At 36.3% G+C, this 19,677-nt stretch overlaps 1 protein-coding gene across 5 annotated transcripts in view; it reads left to right on the top strand.

Annotated features, from left to right (window-relative positions):
• Positions 1–19,677, top strand: part of srgap1a (SLIT-ROBO Rho GTPase activating protein 1a) — a 112,028-nt gene that overhangs the window by 86,087 nt on the left and 6,264 nt on the right. For all 5 annotated transcript variants that reach the window (XM_079621998.1, XM_079621999.1, XM_079621997.1 and 2 more), the window contains exons 16-20: positions 633–738; positions 1,017–1,241; positions 3,697–3,776; positions 12,526–12,706; positions 15,500–15,637. In XM_079621998.1, coding sequence (XP_079478124.1) covers positions 633–738; positions 1,017–1,241; positions 3,697–3,776; positions 12,526–12,706; positions 15,500–15,637 — 730 coding nt within the window. The remainder of the gene's footprint in view (positions 1–632; positions 739–1,016; positions 1,242–3,696; positions 3,777–12,525; positions 12,707–15,499; positions 15,638–19,677) is intronic.

Genomic DNA, 19,677 nt, shown 5'->3' with positions numbered 1-19,677 from the left:
ATTTCTGAATGTCATGGCAGGACAAGCATTTGTTCAGGACTCCTACGCTGTCTCTACTTGCAAAAACGTGAATGCAATCTTTGCGATTTAATGTGTCATATTTAACCTAATGAGGTGTGTAATAATTTATGTATGTATGTTTATATATATATATATATATATATATATATATATATATATATATATAGATAGATAGATAGATAGATAGATAGATAGATAGATAGATAGATAGATAGATAGATAGATAGATAGATAGATAGATAGATAGATAGATAGATAGATAGATAGATAGATAGATAGATAGATAGATAGATATGTGTGTGTGTGTGTATATATATGTGTGTGTAAGAGAGAGAGAGACTATTGGTGAGTGGTGGGATGAGATGATGATGTTTTTAATTTTTTAATTATTTATTAATAACTGTCTGGTCAATTGCTTCTAGGTTTGTGAAGGAAGTGTTAGTACGTGCATACTGAAAGTTTATGCGTGTTAGTTTTTAAAGTTTTCTGAATTCTGATACGTCAGATTTTCTTTTCTTTCAAACATTATATATAATTAGATAGTTGTTGCTCTTTGATTTTTGCTTGATTTCTTAATTTTCACTCTCTTATTCTCTCTCTTTCTCCTGTAGGAATTGAGAATCTGTATGAGCGAGCGCTGTATATCCGAAAGATCCTTCTGACTTCACCCAGATCAGTGCTCGTTGTCATGCGATATCTGTTCTCCTTCCTCAACCAGTAAGTCTGAATGTCTCACAAACACACAGAAAGCTTTAAAAATGCAAATAACATGCTTAGCTTACATACGTCTGAAATAAGTATTGATGATATAATGCGCTACTCGATTGTAAATGAATATCACTTTTTGATCCAAAATCATTCCTAGATCCATATCATAAAGAAATTCTCAGACGAGACTCGAACTTGACGATCTGATTAAGAGCCAAACCAGATCCATCTTGCTTTCTTTTTTATTTTTTCTCTGGTTGCTAATAGCTTGTTCGTATTTCCTGCAGCTTGTCCCAGTACAGTGATGAAAACATGATGGACCCCTATAATCTGGCCATCTGCTTTGGCCCCACCCTCATGCCCACTCCAGAAACTCAGGACCAGGTCTCCTGCCAGGCCCATGTCAATGAGGTCATCAAAACCATCATCATCCACCACGAGACCATCTTTCCTGATTCAAAGGAGCTTGACGGCCCCCTGTATGAGAAGTGTATGGCAGGCGGAGATTATTGGTGAGTGGTGCGATCAGATGGTGATGCTGTTTTGAATAATTTATTGATAACTGTCTGGGTAACTGCGTCTAGGTAGGTGTAAGTAAGATAGATGTTCAAGGATTGCTCAACCTGAGAGATGAGAGTCTTGTTAAAGCTTGTTAAAGTCAGTGTTTGGACTTGTGTTTGACTATTGCATTTTGTGTACTATATTAGTGGTATCCGGACATCCATGGCGTGACTGAAGTGAACGTTTTTTTAATTAATTTTGTATTATTATTCAGTGCTATAGTGAGTCACTTATTTTGTTAGCACAGTTTTAGGGTGTGAGCGCTTTGTTTTGAAGAGAAGGTCTTGTTGATCCAGGAAAGGAGGATAAATCCTTACAAAAGATTTGGAAGAAGGTAATACAGGTCATGTCCGTTGAAAAGGAGTCATACAGGTTTGGAATGACATGAGGGTGAATTTCAATACATTTTTGGAGGTGAATTATCCCTTCAAAGAAACTTTATTTTCAGTGTGGATTATGTGTGATGGTTATTTTCTTTCAAACTGTGAATTAGCAGAAATTTGTGTTATAAAATGGCCTTGTATTTCTCATTCTTTCTCTGTGAGGATATACCAGGCCCTAGGCCAAAAGTTTGTATTTAAAATGCACTTAGTATCACAGGTATGTGTGCCTGGATCTAGAGAGTGACTGGACCAGCTGCATCTAAGCTGTGTTTGGATTCGGTGTGGGTAATTATTTGAAATTATGTTGTGCAGATATTGTGAACTCTTTAGTCGAGGTAGGACATTTTTTAGAAGCTCGAAGGGTTCGGAGATCTTTAACTAGGTGAGACAGAATGAAACCATCTTGATAATTGCAGCCATCAAGGTAAGAAAAGATCGCCGGCCAAACCAACGCTCATTTCTCTCCGAAATACCCACGGATGAGAAGAGGAAAGAGACTATTTCCGCCAACTCCACAGCTGTGTGTATGTGTTGGCTAGTGATTTTGTTGTCTCGTAGAGAGCGGCCCAACTCCCAGAAGTCTTCATCCCCCAAACTGAAGCAAAACACCTGCCACTGCAAGAATCTGTACTTGAGCACTTCGAATCATTACATCCTTAAACTCGCCGAAGCCGGTTCTCGTATTTTCCCCTTTGGTAGTGTGGCATGTGGGAGTGGCAGAGCTCTGTTTGAAATGACTTTACTGTGTGTCAGAGGTAATCTGCAAGGATGTGAAGGGCATTACTGCCAGTCTCAGTAACCGTGCTGTGCCACTGACAGAATCCCAATCACCCTGCCCGACTCCTCCTGAATACTAATGACAGCCTCTGTACTTTTTGCTCGATGCTGAGTTTTACTCTGGCTGTGACTTAACTCTTTGTCTCCCTGTGCATACATTTACTTATGTATGGAAGTATACATACACTACCGTTCAAAGGTTTGGGGGCGCTAAATTTTTTTTAAATGTTTTTGAAAGTTCTTATGCTTACCAATGCTTCATTTATTTAATCAAAAATTAAATTGAAACATTAATATTGTGAAATATGGTTACAACATAAAATAACAGTTTTCTTTTTTTAATGTTTTAAAATGTATTTTATTCCTGTCAAAACTATATATTGTTTGGTGCATTCAAATAGTTTATTGCACAGCTAGCTGTGGGTTATCCCACTTATACCATGGTCATTTGCCAGCATTGACAATTTAAAGCTGTCCTTGAAGTTTGCAGTGCAATATTTGACTGGAAGGGTAAAAATGACGGCTCACTAGGTCTAGCATTCTGCCTGCTTTCAATCAGACACAGATCAAATAGTGCGGTAAGATTACGTTCATTTGAATGAATGAATTATAGCATTCATTTGAATTAATTATCTAGAGAGAGAGGAAGGAAGGAGTGAGGGAGGTAGAGATGAATGAGGCAATGAAGCTGTGAGTTTAGCTACTTCAAAAACAGCGATTTTATCCCCTCGTCGCTGAGAAATATAATGTGGCAATTCAGCAGATAAGCTATTTTATTAATAATACTCCTAAAAGGTTATTTGTGTGTGAGTGGTGTGTGTGCTTCAGTGAAAGAAGCACATTAATACAGAACAGTGAATAAACTGCTAATCAAAGGATTGAATGCACTCCTTCCAGTCAATCAGAATCGAGTATTCAGACAGACCATTGGATAAATATATATATATATTTTTTTTTTTTTTTTTTTTTACTTAAAATATATATATATATATAGACATAGATCCTACAATGTATGTGTCTACAAAATTCATTTAATCAAGCATTTAGATTAAACGTTTTTTAAGCTCGTGAGAAACACTTACTTGGCTGACTTTAACTGAAATTGAGTTATTCGGTCCTTAAATATTGAGTTTACAGATGCTGTAAATGCCACAATCTATTAAGTATTTAAAAAAATAGTTAATATAACCTATTTTTAATTATTATAATTATTCGTCTTGATTTAATTCCTCTCTTTTTTCTGCAGTGAGAGTCCATACAGTGAACATGGAGCTCTTGAGGAGGTTGATCAGGATGGAGGAATTGAGACCCACACCAGTGAGGATGGTATGTTTATTTTGTTTAACAAAGTTTAAGTTTGTGGTTCGGTCGGATATGACAATAGAAATTAAAACTAATTTGTATGTGCAAGTAAAAACATGAACTGATACATGATTTATGTATAATGCGTGGTTCCATACTAGTCATTATTCCCATTGTCTCAGAATGGCTTCAGCCAATGTCCATCAAGCCTCTGGATTGTTTTTACTTCACATGACGTTTTCTGACATGGCCAGTCAAGGGTTAATCTCTGTGTGCACTGACCTCTGGGTAATCACTTTCCACAGCTCTAAATTAAATGATTAGAGAGTGGAGAACTACGTCCAGCTATTTGGTCCTTCTTTTTGTTTTCTAATCCTTTGGGAAGGGAGAAGCATCCGTAAACAAAGAAGGGGGTTTTAATCAAGCATGGTAAATGCTTTCCAATACTGCAGGGCAAAATAGACCAGTCCATCATGACTGAAAGGCTACTTTCATTAAAAAACATGCAAAGTCCTTACCAGTCTGGCTCAAACTTGAGTTTAGCATGTAGTTTTATTATGGAAAAAGGTCTCTAGAAGTTCCCAAAGCTCAACTGAAACCAGATGCTTGGCCCATTGATGACACATGATCAATTCCCATTTGTAATCTGAGAAACGAACTCCAAGTTTCAGACTGTGAAAACTCAAATCAAGTGGTTTGTTTTCGTCTTCTGTCCAGTATTTTAAAAGAACCGAAAGGAAAATATTGCTGCTGACCTGTATGTTACCTCACTGAAAATAGACACATTTCCTGTCTCTCCTGAACAATGCTTGTTTTCTTGTGCGTTCTTTGATAAGAGAAGTGGGATGTCTGCTTTTTCCATATCTATGATTTCTAGGACAGACAAAAGCCACGTTTATCCTATTGTTTAGCGTCTAAGGGCCTTAAGCAGAGAGTCAGATAAATGGTAGGACTGTACCATAACACCAAATACACATTCATTTTGTTAGATGTTTGCTTTGAAGTCTACCTTTATTTTTGGATCATAAAAACAAATGGGAGTAGACTTTCCCTGTATTTACTCAAATGGGATTTAATTATTTGGATAAGGCAAGAACATTATTGTTCATTCCAAAAATTAGGGATTTAAACAAACCCCTAACCATAAATATTAAGTATTAAACTGAGGCTACGTTGAGTGACTTCAACGATTTTACATACCCAAAGTTATCAAGACCATAGCGAAAGGTGTCAGTGGAAAGACAGTGATGTGTTAGAACTTGTGTATTACATTGATAAATATACAAGCAAAAAATGTAGGCTCGTATCATAAATTATCTGTTCACACTGGAATCTGATTTTGGCCACATTTAAAACAATAATGTGAACAGCTATACACAAAAATCGGATCTAAGCAATAAATCAGAAATGAGTGCTAAGGCCCGCAGTGTGAATGTAGTCTAAGACGCATAATTTGTCCTTAACCGTTTGTGCTACAAACATAAAAGATACTTTAAATCGTGGGGCTTGTATAGAAGATGTATTCTATTACGTTTGTAAGAGTTTAAACTTGAGATCTGTGATAAAACTGGCAAAAAGACTTATATTGCTGGAGAAACCCCCTAATAACTGCATAAAACACCCACCTACAAAACCACAGCAAGTTTTGCATGGGTAAGCGCCAGCGACACTCACGTTTTTGTCACGTATTTCCTGCATCACTTGACAAGTGTTTATATGAACCGAGACTCGCGTCCAACTCTGATGTCATCCCGCCATCATTCGTCCAATCTCTAAACTGAACCGAACAGACAGATCTCATATCCACACGATATCCATTCTGTATAAACAGAACCCATAACTGATTAATGTTCAGTTCTTTTCAGATTGAATTTATTGAAGGATATTCCGCACAATTGTGTCATTTATTTTCGTAAATCACTATTGGAGATCTAGACATGGGCATCTGCATGCTGAAGATTAGTTTTGACTGTTCCCATCTCACTGTCTGTTTAAATTTCATGAATCCGTCACGTTGAACTGAGAAACCTGATACTTCACGTATGTCAGGGTTTCCATTAACTAACGCAGATGTCGGATATCACTGTCAGGCCAAATCATAACTGACCTGAAGATTGTAAAATTGCTCTCAGCTTCCATGGTTTTGCTCCAAATGTTTTCCTGATGAATGTATTGAGGAGGTTCTTCCCAGTAGAGGAATTGTTATTCTCCTTTTTTTTGCACTACGAATATTGCTTATGTCCGATCTCGATTATGGGTAGCTTGTGTGTTTTGTCTTGTTTCATAATAGGCAAGGCAAGGCAAGGCAAGTTTATTTATATAGCACATTTCATACACAATGGTAATTCAAAGTGCTTTACATAGAAGAAATTAAAATAATCAAAAGAAATAAGAATAATTAAAACAGTTTAGAGTAAAAAATAAAAATAAAATAAAATACAGTGCAAACAGTCGGACGAACAGTGGCACAGTGCTCATTCAGTAAATGCAATGTTAAACAGAAGTGTTTTGAGTCTGGATTTGAATGTGGCTACTGTAGGAGCACACCTGATCTCTTCTGGAAGCTGGTTCCAGCTGCGGCTGGCATAATAGCTAAAAGCGGACTCTCCATGCTTTGAGTGAACCCTTGGTATTTCTAGTTGATGTGATCCTAATGATCTCAGTGATCTGTTGGGTTTATATTCAGTGAGCATATCTGCAATGTATTTAGGTCCTAGGCCATTAAATGATTTATATACCAGTAATAATACTTTAAAATCAATCCTAAATGTGACTGGGAGCCAGTGTAAAGACCTGAGGACTGGTGTGATATGTTCATATTTTCTGGTTCTGCTCAGGATCCTGGCGGCAGCGTTCTGTACGAGCTGCAACTGTCTTATGGTCTTTTTGGGAAGGCCAGTGAGGAGTCCATTACAATAATCCACCCTGCTGGTGATGAAAGCATGCACAATTTTCTCTAAGTCTTGACTGGAAACAAAGCATCTAATTCTTGCAATATTTTTTAGATGATAGTATGCCGATTTAGTTATTGCTTTGACATGACTACTAAAGCTAAGGTCTGACTCTAGAGACACACCAAGATTCCTGACTTGATTTTTAGTTGTTTGACCTCTAGAGTGAAGGTATGCGTTCACCTTGAGAACTTCATCTTTGTTTCCAAACGCAATGACTTCAGTTTTGTCTTTGTTTAACTGAAGAAAGTTTTGGCACATCCAGCTGTTTACTTCATCAATGCATTGGAACAGGGAGTCAATGGGGCTGTAATCGTTTGGCGATAGGGCTAAGTAGATCTGTGTGTCGTCTTCATAGCTGTGGTAAGAGATTTGGTTCTTTCTCATTATTTGGCTCATTGGAAGCATGTACAGGTTGAATAGGAGTGGCGCAAGAATTGAGCCTTGAGGAACTCCGCATGTCATGGATGTCCACTCAGACTTATGGTCTCCTATACTCACATAATAACCTCTCGCTTCTAAGTATGACCTGAACCATTTTAGGACTATCCCAGAAAGACCCACCCAGTTTTCCAGCCTGTCAAGAAGTATGTTGTGATCAACAGTGTCAAATGCAGCACTGAGGTCGAGTAGTACCAGCACTGATATTTTGCCTGTATCAGTATTTAAGCGAATATCGTTAATTATCTTTATGAGCGCTGTCTCTGTGCTGTGATGCGATCGAAAACCAGATTGAAAATTGTCAAAGTATCCATTCGAGCTTAAGAATTTGTTCAGCTGATTGAAAACAACTTTTTCAATGATCTTGCCAATGAAAGGAAGATTTGAGATCGGTCTATAATTGCTTAATATAGTCTTATCAAGATTACTCTTTTTTAGGAGGGGTTTGACAACTGCAGTTTTCAGGGAGTTTGGAAAACTTCCAGAGAGAAGTGAGGCATTTACCACTTCTAGGAGATCTGCTTCTAAGCTGTTTAACACACTTTTGAAGAAAGATGTGGGAAGAGCGTCAAGGGCGCAGGTTGATGTTTTAAGGTGCTGTACGGTTTCTTCCAAAATTTTGCCATCAATTTCTTTGAAATCAGACATAGTAACTACTTTCTCAGGTTGTGGTCTGATCTGTCTGACCCCAGTGCAACTCAGGGATGTGCTGATCACCTTTCTGATATTATTGATTTTCTCAGAGAAGAAAGAAGCGAACTCACTGCACTTGCTGTCTGAGAGCATTTCACTGGGAATCTGGCTCGGGGGGTTCGTTAATCTCTCTACAGTAGCAAAAAGAGTGCGTGTGTTGTTTAAGTTGCTGTTAATAATATTTGAGAAGAAAGTCTGTCTAGCTTTGCCTAGTTCCATATTGAAAGCATGGATGGTGTCTTTGTAGATGTTATAATGGACTACAAGTTTTGTCTTCCGCCACATGCGCTCTGCTTTTCTGCATTGTCTTTTCATATTTTGCACTGCTGTTGAGTTTCTCCATGGTGCCTTTTGTCTACCACTCTTCCTGACCTTCACAGGAGCAATATCATCAATTACACTTTTAACTTTTGAGTTAAAAGAATCAAGGAGAAAATCAACAGAGTCAGCAGATATGCTTGGTGTTAAAGATATAGCCTTCATAAATAGTACACTAGTGTTCTCATTTAAGCATCTCTTCTTGACAGACACAGATCTAGCTTCAATGGCAGGAGAGATCAATATATCAAAGAAAATACAGAAATGATCAGACAGTGCTACATCCTTAATAACAATCGATGAAATGTTTAGACCCTTACTGATAAGTAAATCTAGAGTGTGTCCACGATTGTGTGTCGGTCCATGTACATGCTGAGTCAGATCAAAAGTTTTTAAAACAGTTTTGATTTCTTTTGCCATATTGTTTTCTGCATTGTCTATGTGGATGTTGAAATCTCCGGCAATAGCAAAACAGTCAAACTCTGAGGAAATGGTTGATAACAGTTCTGTAAAATCCTCAGCAAAGGCTGAAGAGTATTTTGGAGGCCTGTAAACAATGATTAGTAAAATGCGTGGAGCACCTTTTAACACAATACCCAGATATTCAAAAGACGGGTAATTACCAAATGATATTTGCTTACATGGATAGACATCTTTAAAAAGAGCAGCTACTCCCCCACCTCTCCTACCCGCTCTGCAGACACTCATAAAAGTAAAGTTAGGAGGGGATGTTTCATTGAGGACAGTTGCGATTTAAATAATAAGCGATTTGGGTTATATTATCCTTCTAAATCTTCTCTCGAAAAAGCCTTTTTCATGGGAATTTATCAGCTGGCATTATTATAGAGACCATCCTGAGGAACCGATGCCTGGACTTTTAGAGTATAACTATAAGCCCGCTCAAACTTGTGACCAGTGCAGCATCTGTCCTCAATCACCGCATCTGAAGGGGATCGTCTGGTCTGGAAAACCACTTTGTCGAGTGATGGGACCCCTGCTATGCCTTTAGAGCCATTTATTCATTCAAGAGAACTGGAATAAGCAGACATAATGCACTCTTGGGAATTGAAAAAGACAAATCTCAGCATCTGTGAGAAACCGATGTTTAATGAGAAGATTGGGCGTATTGGAAATGTTGTCAACATTAATTAAAAAATGACTCTTAATAATAATAAAAAAGGTAACACTTAAATTTGATGGACCACTTTAGACATTCAATTAAATAGACATTCAATTAAATAGAAGTACTGTAACTTTGCAACTACATGTCATTTAACTCTCATTATAGTATTAGTAGACTGCTTAATATCTGCTAACACTTTATTTTGATGCTCCCCCTACACACATTCTACTGACTATAAGTAACTTTTGCAACTACATGTCAACTTACTCTACTAACCTGAATCCTATCCTAAGTCTACTAATACTCTTAATAAGAGTTGCAAAGTTAGTATCTATAAGTAACTTTTAGTTAGTAGAATGTCTAAAGTGGACCATTGAAATAAAGTATAACCTATACACACACAGAATAAGAAATGTATATACATATATTATTGTTGTTCAAACGTTTGGGGTCAGTAAAGTATTTTTTTTTATAAAGGAATTAATCATTTTATTCAGCAAGGGTGCATTTAATTGCTCAAAAGTGTCAGTAAAGACATTTATAATGTTACTAAAGATGTATATTTCAAATAAAAACTGTTCTTTAGAACTTTATATTCATCAAAAAATCCTGCATCACGTTTTTCACAAAAATATTATGCAGCACAACTGTTTTCAACAATTAGAAATGTTTCTTGAGCACCAAATAATCTTATTACATTTTGTTTTTGAAGGATCATGTGACATATGTGATGATAAAAAAAAAATGAAAACAAATATTTTACATTTGAGTCATATTTCATACATTACTGTTTTTACTTTTTTACAATCTCATAAAGTTTTTTTAATGTTTATGACAGAGATTTCTTTCATAATTTAAAATAGTTTACTCTTATTTAAGATAGTCTTTGAAAACGAGTGTTAATATCGTATGCAGTATTGCTTCTGAAGTAAATGTATCTTGTTTAATGAATTTTAAGATGTTAAAATAAAAAACAAATATTTGTTGAATATTTATTGAATGGCATTTCATGTTGAATATAATTAGGCTGTTTCTGTTTCAAAACAAAGCTTTCGAAACCCTTTAAACTGTGTTAAAAACATTTCGTCTTTGTTACAAGACAACATTTCTTAGCCGGTGATGTTGCAGTGAGCTAATTTTCTCTTCTAAATGGCAGTACCCGTGCAGTCTGCAAGCATGCCTCCATTAAAAACACAGGAAATGCAGCTTACAAAACAGTTTTCTAGTCCGTCAGCCTTTATTCCTCCTGGGTCTGCTTGCAGCCGCGAGTGCTGGTGGGTAAGTTACTGCTAGAGCAGTGTATATTAAGCCAGAAAACCTAGCATGGGTTGTTAGCTCTCCTCTGGGGCAAAAACAAGCCCATATGGTACAATGTGCAATGAACTACGGTAGAGCAAGCGGCTGCAGGAACAATCTCTGTGAATAAAAATAGTACCATAACAAAAGAGTTTGAGCTTCTTTAATACAGACTACCAGAATTAATTCAAAGAGCCATTGTGTGCCAATTTAGTGAGCGAGGTTTTGGACACGAGTAAACAAATGAATTGGTCGAATATATGGATTTGCTTTCTTTAATAATCTTGGTAACTTTCTTACTTTGTCTGCCGCCCGTCTTCACAAACACTGTCCTAGCAGCACTATGATACATGAACAGGCTTTTGCAAGGACACTCTGAATGACAGCATCTGTCTGGCAGAGATGGAGGAGAGACAGGGACGTGTGGACAGTTGATGGCCATATTGATCTCCACTCCGTCCTCTTTATTAACAAGGTGCCTGCTCTCAGAGCTGCCCTATTAATTCAGACAGTCAACTCACGCCCGTCACGTCTTATTGACTCATTGTCATTTCCAGACTGTCGAGAATGAAAAAGCATTTCCTCTTTGAGCTTGTGCCTCTCGGTTTTATATTGCTTTTACTGTCTTCCCTAGATTAATTGTGTATTCTATTTGTCTGATTTGTTATTGTTTTCACAAACATTTCTGTCTTTATTTATTTATTATAACGGCAACGCTTGTGCCTCTCTCCAGAGACTGCAAGTATTACTAAATTTTTAACAACAATTTTGACCGTTTTGATGCTTGACTTTGATGCAAAATGCAGTACAGAACGTATAGAATTGTTAAGACTGAATACATCTTCACAATATGCATTTAATTACATACAATACAAATTGATTTACCAGGTAGTTAGTTTTAAGTTTTTAATGAGACTTGTTTTGACAAAAATTTACCTTTTATGGACATGGTAAAATGGTAATACTATGATGGATAATACACCATGATGGTAAACCATTATTATTATAATTTTTTTTTAAATATCTTGGACTGACATGTAAATACCACTGTACAAGATTATGGCCTCCTTCATTCAGTATCACAGTTTATATCCAGTTAATAAATGCACAGTGCGTGGATGCTGATTGGTCATTTTGCTTAATAGAAATATTATGGAGAATTGCTTTAATTAAATTATTTAAATAATAATAAAAAAAAAATAAAAAAATAAAAAAAAAATATATATATATGATTAAATATATCTTATCTAATCATTTTATTTAAATATTAAAATTGATATAAATCATTTTTAATGTATAAAAAGCAAAAAAAATGTTTACAACTCATTCCCCTTTAACTGTGACTTAATACATAATTTAGCACGATCTCTTACTTTGCTCAAGCACCATGGTATCACCATCACTGTGCCACAGTGCTGTTTTGTAAAAGTTGTTGCACTCAGTTAGCAGGTGTTGTGATGTTGTTGGTAAGGTCCACACCGCCTGATTGTCCTGAGGATGAGAACAGCCCGTTCTGCCAGAACTTCTGCTACTTCACATGCACTAAAGCCCGCTGTGTCTCTTACATAAAGGGAGTCACGGCGGCAAAGGCATGTACAACAACTAGTCAGAAACCCTATAACGTTGATGCATTCAAATGCTCTCATTCGCATGTTACCGAACAGTCAGATATTGCTGAGGCATGTGCGCTGTTTTCATTTCGACTTATTTCTGTAAATAGCACCAACTGCCATTTCAAACGGCTCCATATACTTTCCCTTTAGGCGTTTCATGCAGCATGTGCCAAAAGTGTAGAAACGGGTGATGCTGCCCATGCGGAAGAGCTAATTGATCACACAGAAGTTATGATTGGAAATTCTCCAATGGAAAACCTACTGCTGATGATGTCACTGACATCTATTTCCTCTCTCCTAACTGAATTAACCATGCTGTCTTTTTTTTTCCTCCACAGAGGGGGAGCCTATTGAAGCCATCGCAAAATTTGATTATGTGGGGCGCTCTGCACGGGAGCTGTCCTTTAAGAAGGGTGCGTCTCTTCTGCTGTACCAGAGAGCGTCGGATGACTGGTGGGAGGGCAGACACAATGGCATAGACGGCCTAGTGCCTCACCAGTACATTGTTGTGCAGGATATGTGAGTATCTCTACTGTGATAAAACAACTCCACTGTCTGTAATGATCCATATTTCAAGGATAGTTGGATATATAATATAAATAATAAAAGTGCTTTAACAGACTTTGATATTGCAATGTTGCTAACAGCATCATAATCTAAAATCTTAAAAATACATAACGCATAAATATTTGGCAGATGTAACTATTTTTGGAGTATGAGTCTATTCAGTCCTTTCAGCATTAGAGAAGTATAATTTTAATCAATAATAATTTCAATTCAGATTGCAATTTTATTGGACACACACAAACATGCACAGTAAAATGCACCATGAAATGCGTTTTGCGACTATACATTGGATAAAATCAACCAAATGTAACATAAATTTGAAATAAAATCTAGTTTTGTTTGTAGAAATGTAGAAAAATGTTCCAAACCTTGTTTGTAAAAAAACAATGATGAGAGACGATGTATGAATGTGTTATGAAAAAGTTGTAGTTTTAGATTATATATAATTTTTAACATTATATATTAGGGCTGTGAATAGAATAAAAACATGTAACTAATTAATGCACAAATTTGCATGATTAATCACATATCAATGAATAATAACATAATAATGTTAAAATTTGTAATCATAAATTAATTTACCGGTACATATCATTGTACAATAAACAAAGTATATTAAATAATATATTTAAATATATCTTATATTTAAATATATCTTATATTTATATGAATAATAATATTTTAAATAAAATAGTTTAATGGAATAAATTAATTCATTGCATCAAACATTTCATATTGATCTCCAAAATTAACGTTATTTTTTTTTTAGTTTGTATAGCGTAATATTTTTTATTTGTCCACAACAAATTGAAATGCATTTTGGGATTACCTTCTCCTCAAGAGTTAGACATATGTTCAAACACTTATTTTCAGAGTAGGTACTGCATTTGATGAAAAACTTGCTTCTCAACCATTAATAAAATGTTAAACTATATATACTTTAATCTGAACATACAATGTTAGGGAAGTAGGCATAGGGGATATAGACTTAGAAGACAGGCAGCTGCCTACTTAGAAAGGATTGTACCAATATTGCCTTAAAATGCTGTCTAGATAGGCACCCCGTTAGATTTTGAACATAAATGAGCCACATCTGAGTTTAGTAGCTGCGTTCTGCTCTGGACCATCTTCCTCTGGGAAATCTCTTTATTGTCATGACAACTTGTTCTGACTGGGCAACCATGGGCGCCTTGTTGAACAGATTATGGCTCATAAAGGGGGCAAATCTAATGGATCGGGCACAGTGCTGAGTGACGCCAACAACAGAGCCCATACCAGCCGACTGTGTGTGTATCAATAATTCACATCATGACCCTCTGTTGATGTGTGTTCTTGGCTCGTGGCACAGAGAGAATTTACAGCCTGGTGGAACGAGGGAGTTTAAGAGGCCCTAGACCAGCAGAGACAGTCCCTCAGTCCAATAAAAGAGCAAGAGAGCGTAAGGACGTCAGTTGGGCAGCTCATACACACATGATGTCCTCTGTCGGCACAGTGGCACGCGTACAATGGAGAGCATTCACATCTCAGCTTATAGAAATGTCTGTTTGGTGCTCAAAAACATGTGACCTAATGTACTGTCCAATAAGCCGTATCAACAGCTGTGATTTTACACGGGACTTTTAGAGCTTTACATGCCTCGTGTCAGGGCTTTAACGCACCACTCAACACAAGCATCACGTATCGCTTGACCTTCACTTGAAGAAGGGCAAGATTGCAAGTTAGCATGGACGCATTGTAAACAGGAGAAATAGTGAAAGCAAATGAAATGGTCATCATGTTTTACCTTGCAGCAGAAAAGCATGTCCCTGCGATTAATTGTTTTAAATGTTGCTGAAGCATGTGTTGCATTTTGATAGGGTGGTGACAAACGAAGAAGAAACCAAAAATGTTTGAACTTCAAAGTGTCACGTTCAGTTAGGGATGCACAATTAGTCGAAATATAACTCATTTGCTCTATGGCTTTCTGCAATTTAATGAAAAAAATAATGCAGTTCTTTTACAGAGTTTTTATCACATCTTTTATGCGTCTCAGTTAACAGTAAATGCATATTCTACTTCTTCTACTACTATTAAGAATAATTATTAGTATTATTTTATAGTCCTATTGATATATAATCACAATATTTTGAGCTAATTTACGCAGCCCTAGAAAAATCTAAATATTGAGTGCAGAGCTCTTTGAGACGAGCTCAGTGATACAAGCCAATGAGTAAATGTGTTTTGTTGGTATTTGGAGCTCATTTTGTTATCTGAATTGCATGAATGTTTCGCCAATCATTATTACATATTGGGGTCTTTAGCGACCCGGATCTAACACTAATGGATCTCTGCCTGTCGCAATAATATGAAACCTTCCTGATATTAGAGTAACAATTACTGAAGAATAAAATAAAGCTTATTTTGTTACCTTTTGGAGCTTAAAAGGGTTCAGTTTGAGCAGATGTTGTATACCATCATCACTGTCCTCATCAGAGCTCATTTCCCAGTACATTCAGCATCTGGCTCATATTTGCGATCTCAAACATATTCTCAAAACTATCATTTTTTTAGCATCTTCAAAATCAAAATTCTGATCGCTGACAGCTTCTCCATCAAGTGACAGTGACTAATATTTGAATGCGTTCAGGACTTGCTCTGCAGTAAATCGCTGAGCCATTTTAAGTTTTGCTGATGATACTTCCTATTCTTTTGTTGTAAATGCTTGTGAATATGTTTTTTTTTACTGTTTGTGTGCTGTTTTGACAGGGATGACACATTCTCTGACACACTCAGTCAGAAGGCAGACAGCGAGGCCAGCAGTGGACACGGAGGAGAGGAGAAATGCTCCACTAGAGACATTGGATCTCCAACAGACAGCAGAATACCTGATGCCTACATCAGCAGGTGAGTGAACGAAAACTTCCCACAATTCCCCTTGCTTCAAGACATTGAGTGTATTCAATAAAAGGCATCAGCATTTTTAAAAGTGATCAGAGATGACTTAACTTAAAGGGGTGGTATATAGGCCATGAGACAGAGGGTTGATTGGTACCATTTTGAGGGATTAAACCGCATGGTGATTTTTGTGTTAGGCATATGACCCTGTATTTGAAAAATGTGTGATAGCATTAGATTCAAGGTAGTTTTTGGTTACGGAGGACAATTTTCAAACATATGTCAAGAAAAAGGATAAATGAAATTTGACTTGGTGGCATTTTATGACAATGTCAGTCTAATGCCAGAGATTTGCCACATTTTTGCTTTATTAATGAGGTATTGAGGAAACAGAGTTAAAGGTTTCCAACCCAACATATACGCCTTTGAGAACAAGTAAGCAGTAGGGTCCGTGCATACCATATTAGATCATAGCTTTGTGAGAAGATTAACTGTTTAGTCTGGTATTGAGAAGGTTTTGGAACATGAGCAAAATCATTTATTTACAACAAATTTAACAGGAATTAAATGAACTATACCTTTTACACAAAGAATGCAATAAATGCTACTTAACCTCTTACCAAAAGATGCATTGTTTTAACCCACTGTACTACTTTACTCTTTGATTTGTGGCATAGTACACATTATACATTTGTCATATCTAGTAAGAATGACTCTCCATGTCCACTTCATCACCATTGTCATCATGACTTTCATCAGTGTCTGAAACGCATGCTTGATTCTCACAATCTGGCTGCCTACACATATCCGTGCAATTGAGTCCATTTGCAACACAAACACATTTAGTAGTGGACACACAGTGCTTTGGACAGTTGCAGGCCAATAAATCCTGTAAAATTTATGTAAATTTTAGGGTTCATGATGTCACTAACCCGGGAGGAATGTCGTGTAGTCCCTATAATTCTTAAAAAGCAATTTATTTGAAAGAAAATATCTCCATTTGTTTTGAACTTTGACCGTCGTAACTTTGCAGATGTTGTTTATGCTCAAACAGCAACATTACACACTAACTAAAGTTAGAAAAGTGAAATCATACTCAACCACCCCTTTAAACAAAAAGTCTGGAAACCTGTTGCCTTAATTATTAATAAACTTCATGCGTAATTAAAAAAATCAATTTATGTGAACTTGACAAGTAACTTTTCAATTATGCATGAAGTTTATTTACTTAATAGTTTTAAGACAGCTTTTTTTAAGTTACCGGTAAGTCAACTGATCCCTTTTTACAGTGAGGCAATTAAATGACAAACATCAAACAATCAAATACTCCTTAAGTAGCGAGAATGAAGAAAGAAATGCCCAGAAGTCCCAGTGTGGGGTTTATTACATCAGTTTTTTATTCTGTTGATTTGTCTTGTATTCATTTGCGCTCTCCCCCCTTTCATTTGCTCTATCCCTCTGTGTCGTGCTGCTATGTTTCCTGCCTCTTAAATCTTTCAGTGCATTTGTCTTTATTTAGATGTACTCCTCCTTCCATAAGTGCATTTATCAAACATACTGAGGATAGCTTTCTCTGCTATCTGTAAACCCAACCTATGACAATTATTATTATAAAGTATTATTCATTATATTATCAAATTATAAAGTGTTGATCTCCATAGACAAATATTCTTTTTGATGTGTCCGCGCTATTCCTAGCAGAGGAGGCGAGTGCTCAAACACATGAACTCGGTACTTATTTACATCCAGTTTGCCAGAAATCTGGATAAGCGTTGAATGTTAGTGTACTGCGATGTGATAACAGACCCATGCAGCTGACATCTGCGTCGTAGAAATGAATCTGATACTTAAATGTTAAATGACTAATTTCTAGTCATTCTAAAGCAGTATTAGATGGCTTTACATAAAAATCACCAGTTCATTTCTGTGTTTTCATGACTTGACTCTCTTTGGATCCTGTTTGATTTCATGCAGCAGTGCATCATTGCGTCGCCCCTTGTTTTAGTGCAGTGCAGGTCGCTCTCTGCTGGACGAATACCTCTACTGACGCTTTAGATAAAATAGCATACAAAATCAATTCAGTTCATCTTAATATGGTCATTATTAGTTGCACAGTTACAGTATGTAATTTATGAATCTATCACGGACTGTCAAAACGATTCTATGAACATTACGAGAGCTCATTATGTACAAGTTAAGAGGCAACTTATGGTTGAACACTTGTGCTAGAAATTACTAGTGTATATACATGTATTACAGGACAATAATCCTTCTTTCACCCTCAACTGTCATTTCCACCAGTGTTATTTGTGTACTATTATAGTATTTATTCATATTTTGATTTAGCTTTTTTTGTTTTTAAGTTTAATCTTAGTTTTTGTACTTTTGTTATGTCCTTTTTGTCATTACATTTGTTTTTGTTCATATTTCTAATTGGCTTTCATTTATTTGTATTTTATTTAAGTTATTTTAGTACTTTAACTCAAAGATATTTATTTCAGTAAGTTGTCATGGCAGCGTTTCTATCTTAAGTTAAACTCTTAATATTGACATTTTATTTTAGCTTTATTTTAGTTACCAAAACAATTTTTTGTAACACTTTCCACCACATCTTTCATGTCTAACCGCATCTGTGTTTCTTTTGGAAGATTCTTTAGTCTTGCTGAGGCTAACATATTGTGCGCTCTAAATAAGCAAAATTAACACATTTTTGCTAATATAATTATCAAATGTTCTTTGGTTTCTGTCTATTAATCTCTGCATTGACAGAGTTGTCTCCTTGCTAAACACCAATATTAACTTTTGAAAAAGTTATTAGAGACAAAACTGTTGATATTGATATTTTGGCTTTTTACAAACTTCCTTTGGTTCCCATATTTTAATCCTGACACCAGGCATCTTCTCTCAGAAGCGCTTTTAGTTAAATACTGTAAGATCCACAGACATCATTGTGACTTCTGCTAAGCTGGTTCCAGCCAGGCTTTTTTCAGCTTTCTTGAGTGTCTAATGTTGCTGTTTGCGCCTGAAAAGGTCTGCAAAGTCACAAAGCACAAAGTCTACTCCAAAGGGAGTTTCCCTTATCAGTACAGTACCCAGTTTTTCCTGGGTCAAAATGGCCTTCGGTGGTGGTGGATAATAACAGGAACTGTTATGACATATCATACAATAAAGTACTTAGAACTATTTTATATTTAAAAATCTCTAAATTTGTGTAAAAAGTGACTGTTTTGAAAAGTTAGTAATAAAATAAACAACAAAGTAACATATAAGATCATGCATAGATCGTCCTGTGCTATAGTTATCATTGTCAATCGGATTCAATCACGTATTTAAATACGGTTGTCAATCCAGAAAATTTTAAATGTGTAGTTAGCAGCATGAAAAATATATATTATGTACAGAAAGCAAGCAAAGATCGCTTCTTTCATTGTAATCACTGAAGTCAATTACTTCAGTTCAACGTGAGGTATATGAAGCTCCACTCTTGTGAAATGTCCCGTTAGAATCAATGAACTTGTCCTACGCTGTGCAATTAATCTCTTATTGACATCGTGTTTATACTGATTATAATCAAAAAGCGCCGGCATTTTCAGCAGTATTGAGTGGATTCTGATGTAACTTATACACATCTGATTGGCCATAGCTTTCATGCACTCAACAGATAAGTCTCTGATTGGCCATAAAGCTCAACGCCACATAAACACGTTGTTAATAGAAACTTGTGACGTTCTTCACAGAGTGCTTACACAAACACTCACAGGAGAATTTTAAAGCAGCCGGCTATCACCGGGTACCAGTACTGCAGAACAGCAGGTATATTCACATTAAATGATCAGATAAATCTTCAGGTCTATTCAAAGAATATTTTCAATGAATGCAGGGGAAAAGCATGCAGTAAGAACTGTCTAAACTCCCTGAAACGCCTCGATTGTAGTCTTGAGTTTTCTTCTGGGAACGTGCACGTCACTATTTTCCTCATCTAAATAATTCTTGCCAAAGCATAGGCCAAAAAAAAGGGGAATGAGGCCTAGTTGAGATGCGTTAGTGTT

Source organism: Phoxinus phoxinus (assembly GCF_949152265.1).
Source record: "Phoxinus phoxinus genome assembly, chromosome: 8".
Classification (NCBI taxonomy): domain Eukaryota; kingdom Metazoa; phylum Chordata; class Actinopteri; order Cypriniformes; family Leuciscidae; genus Phoxinus; species Phoxinus phoxinus.
The sequence above is the reverse complement of the archived record's forward strand: the minus strand, read 5'-3'. Positions and strand labels throughout refer to the sequence as shown.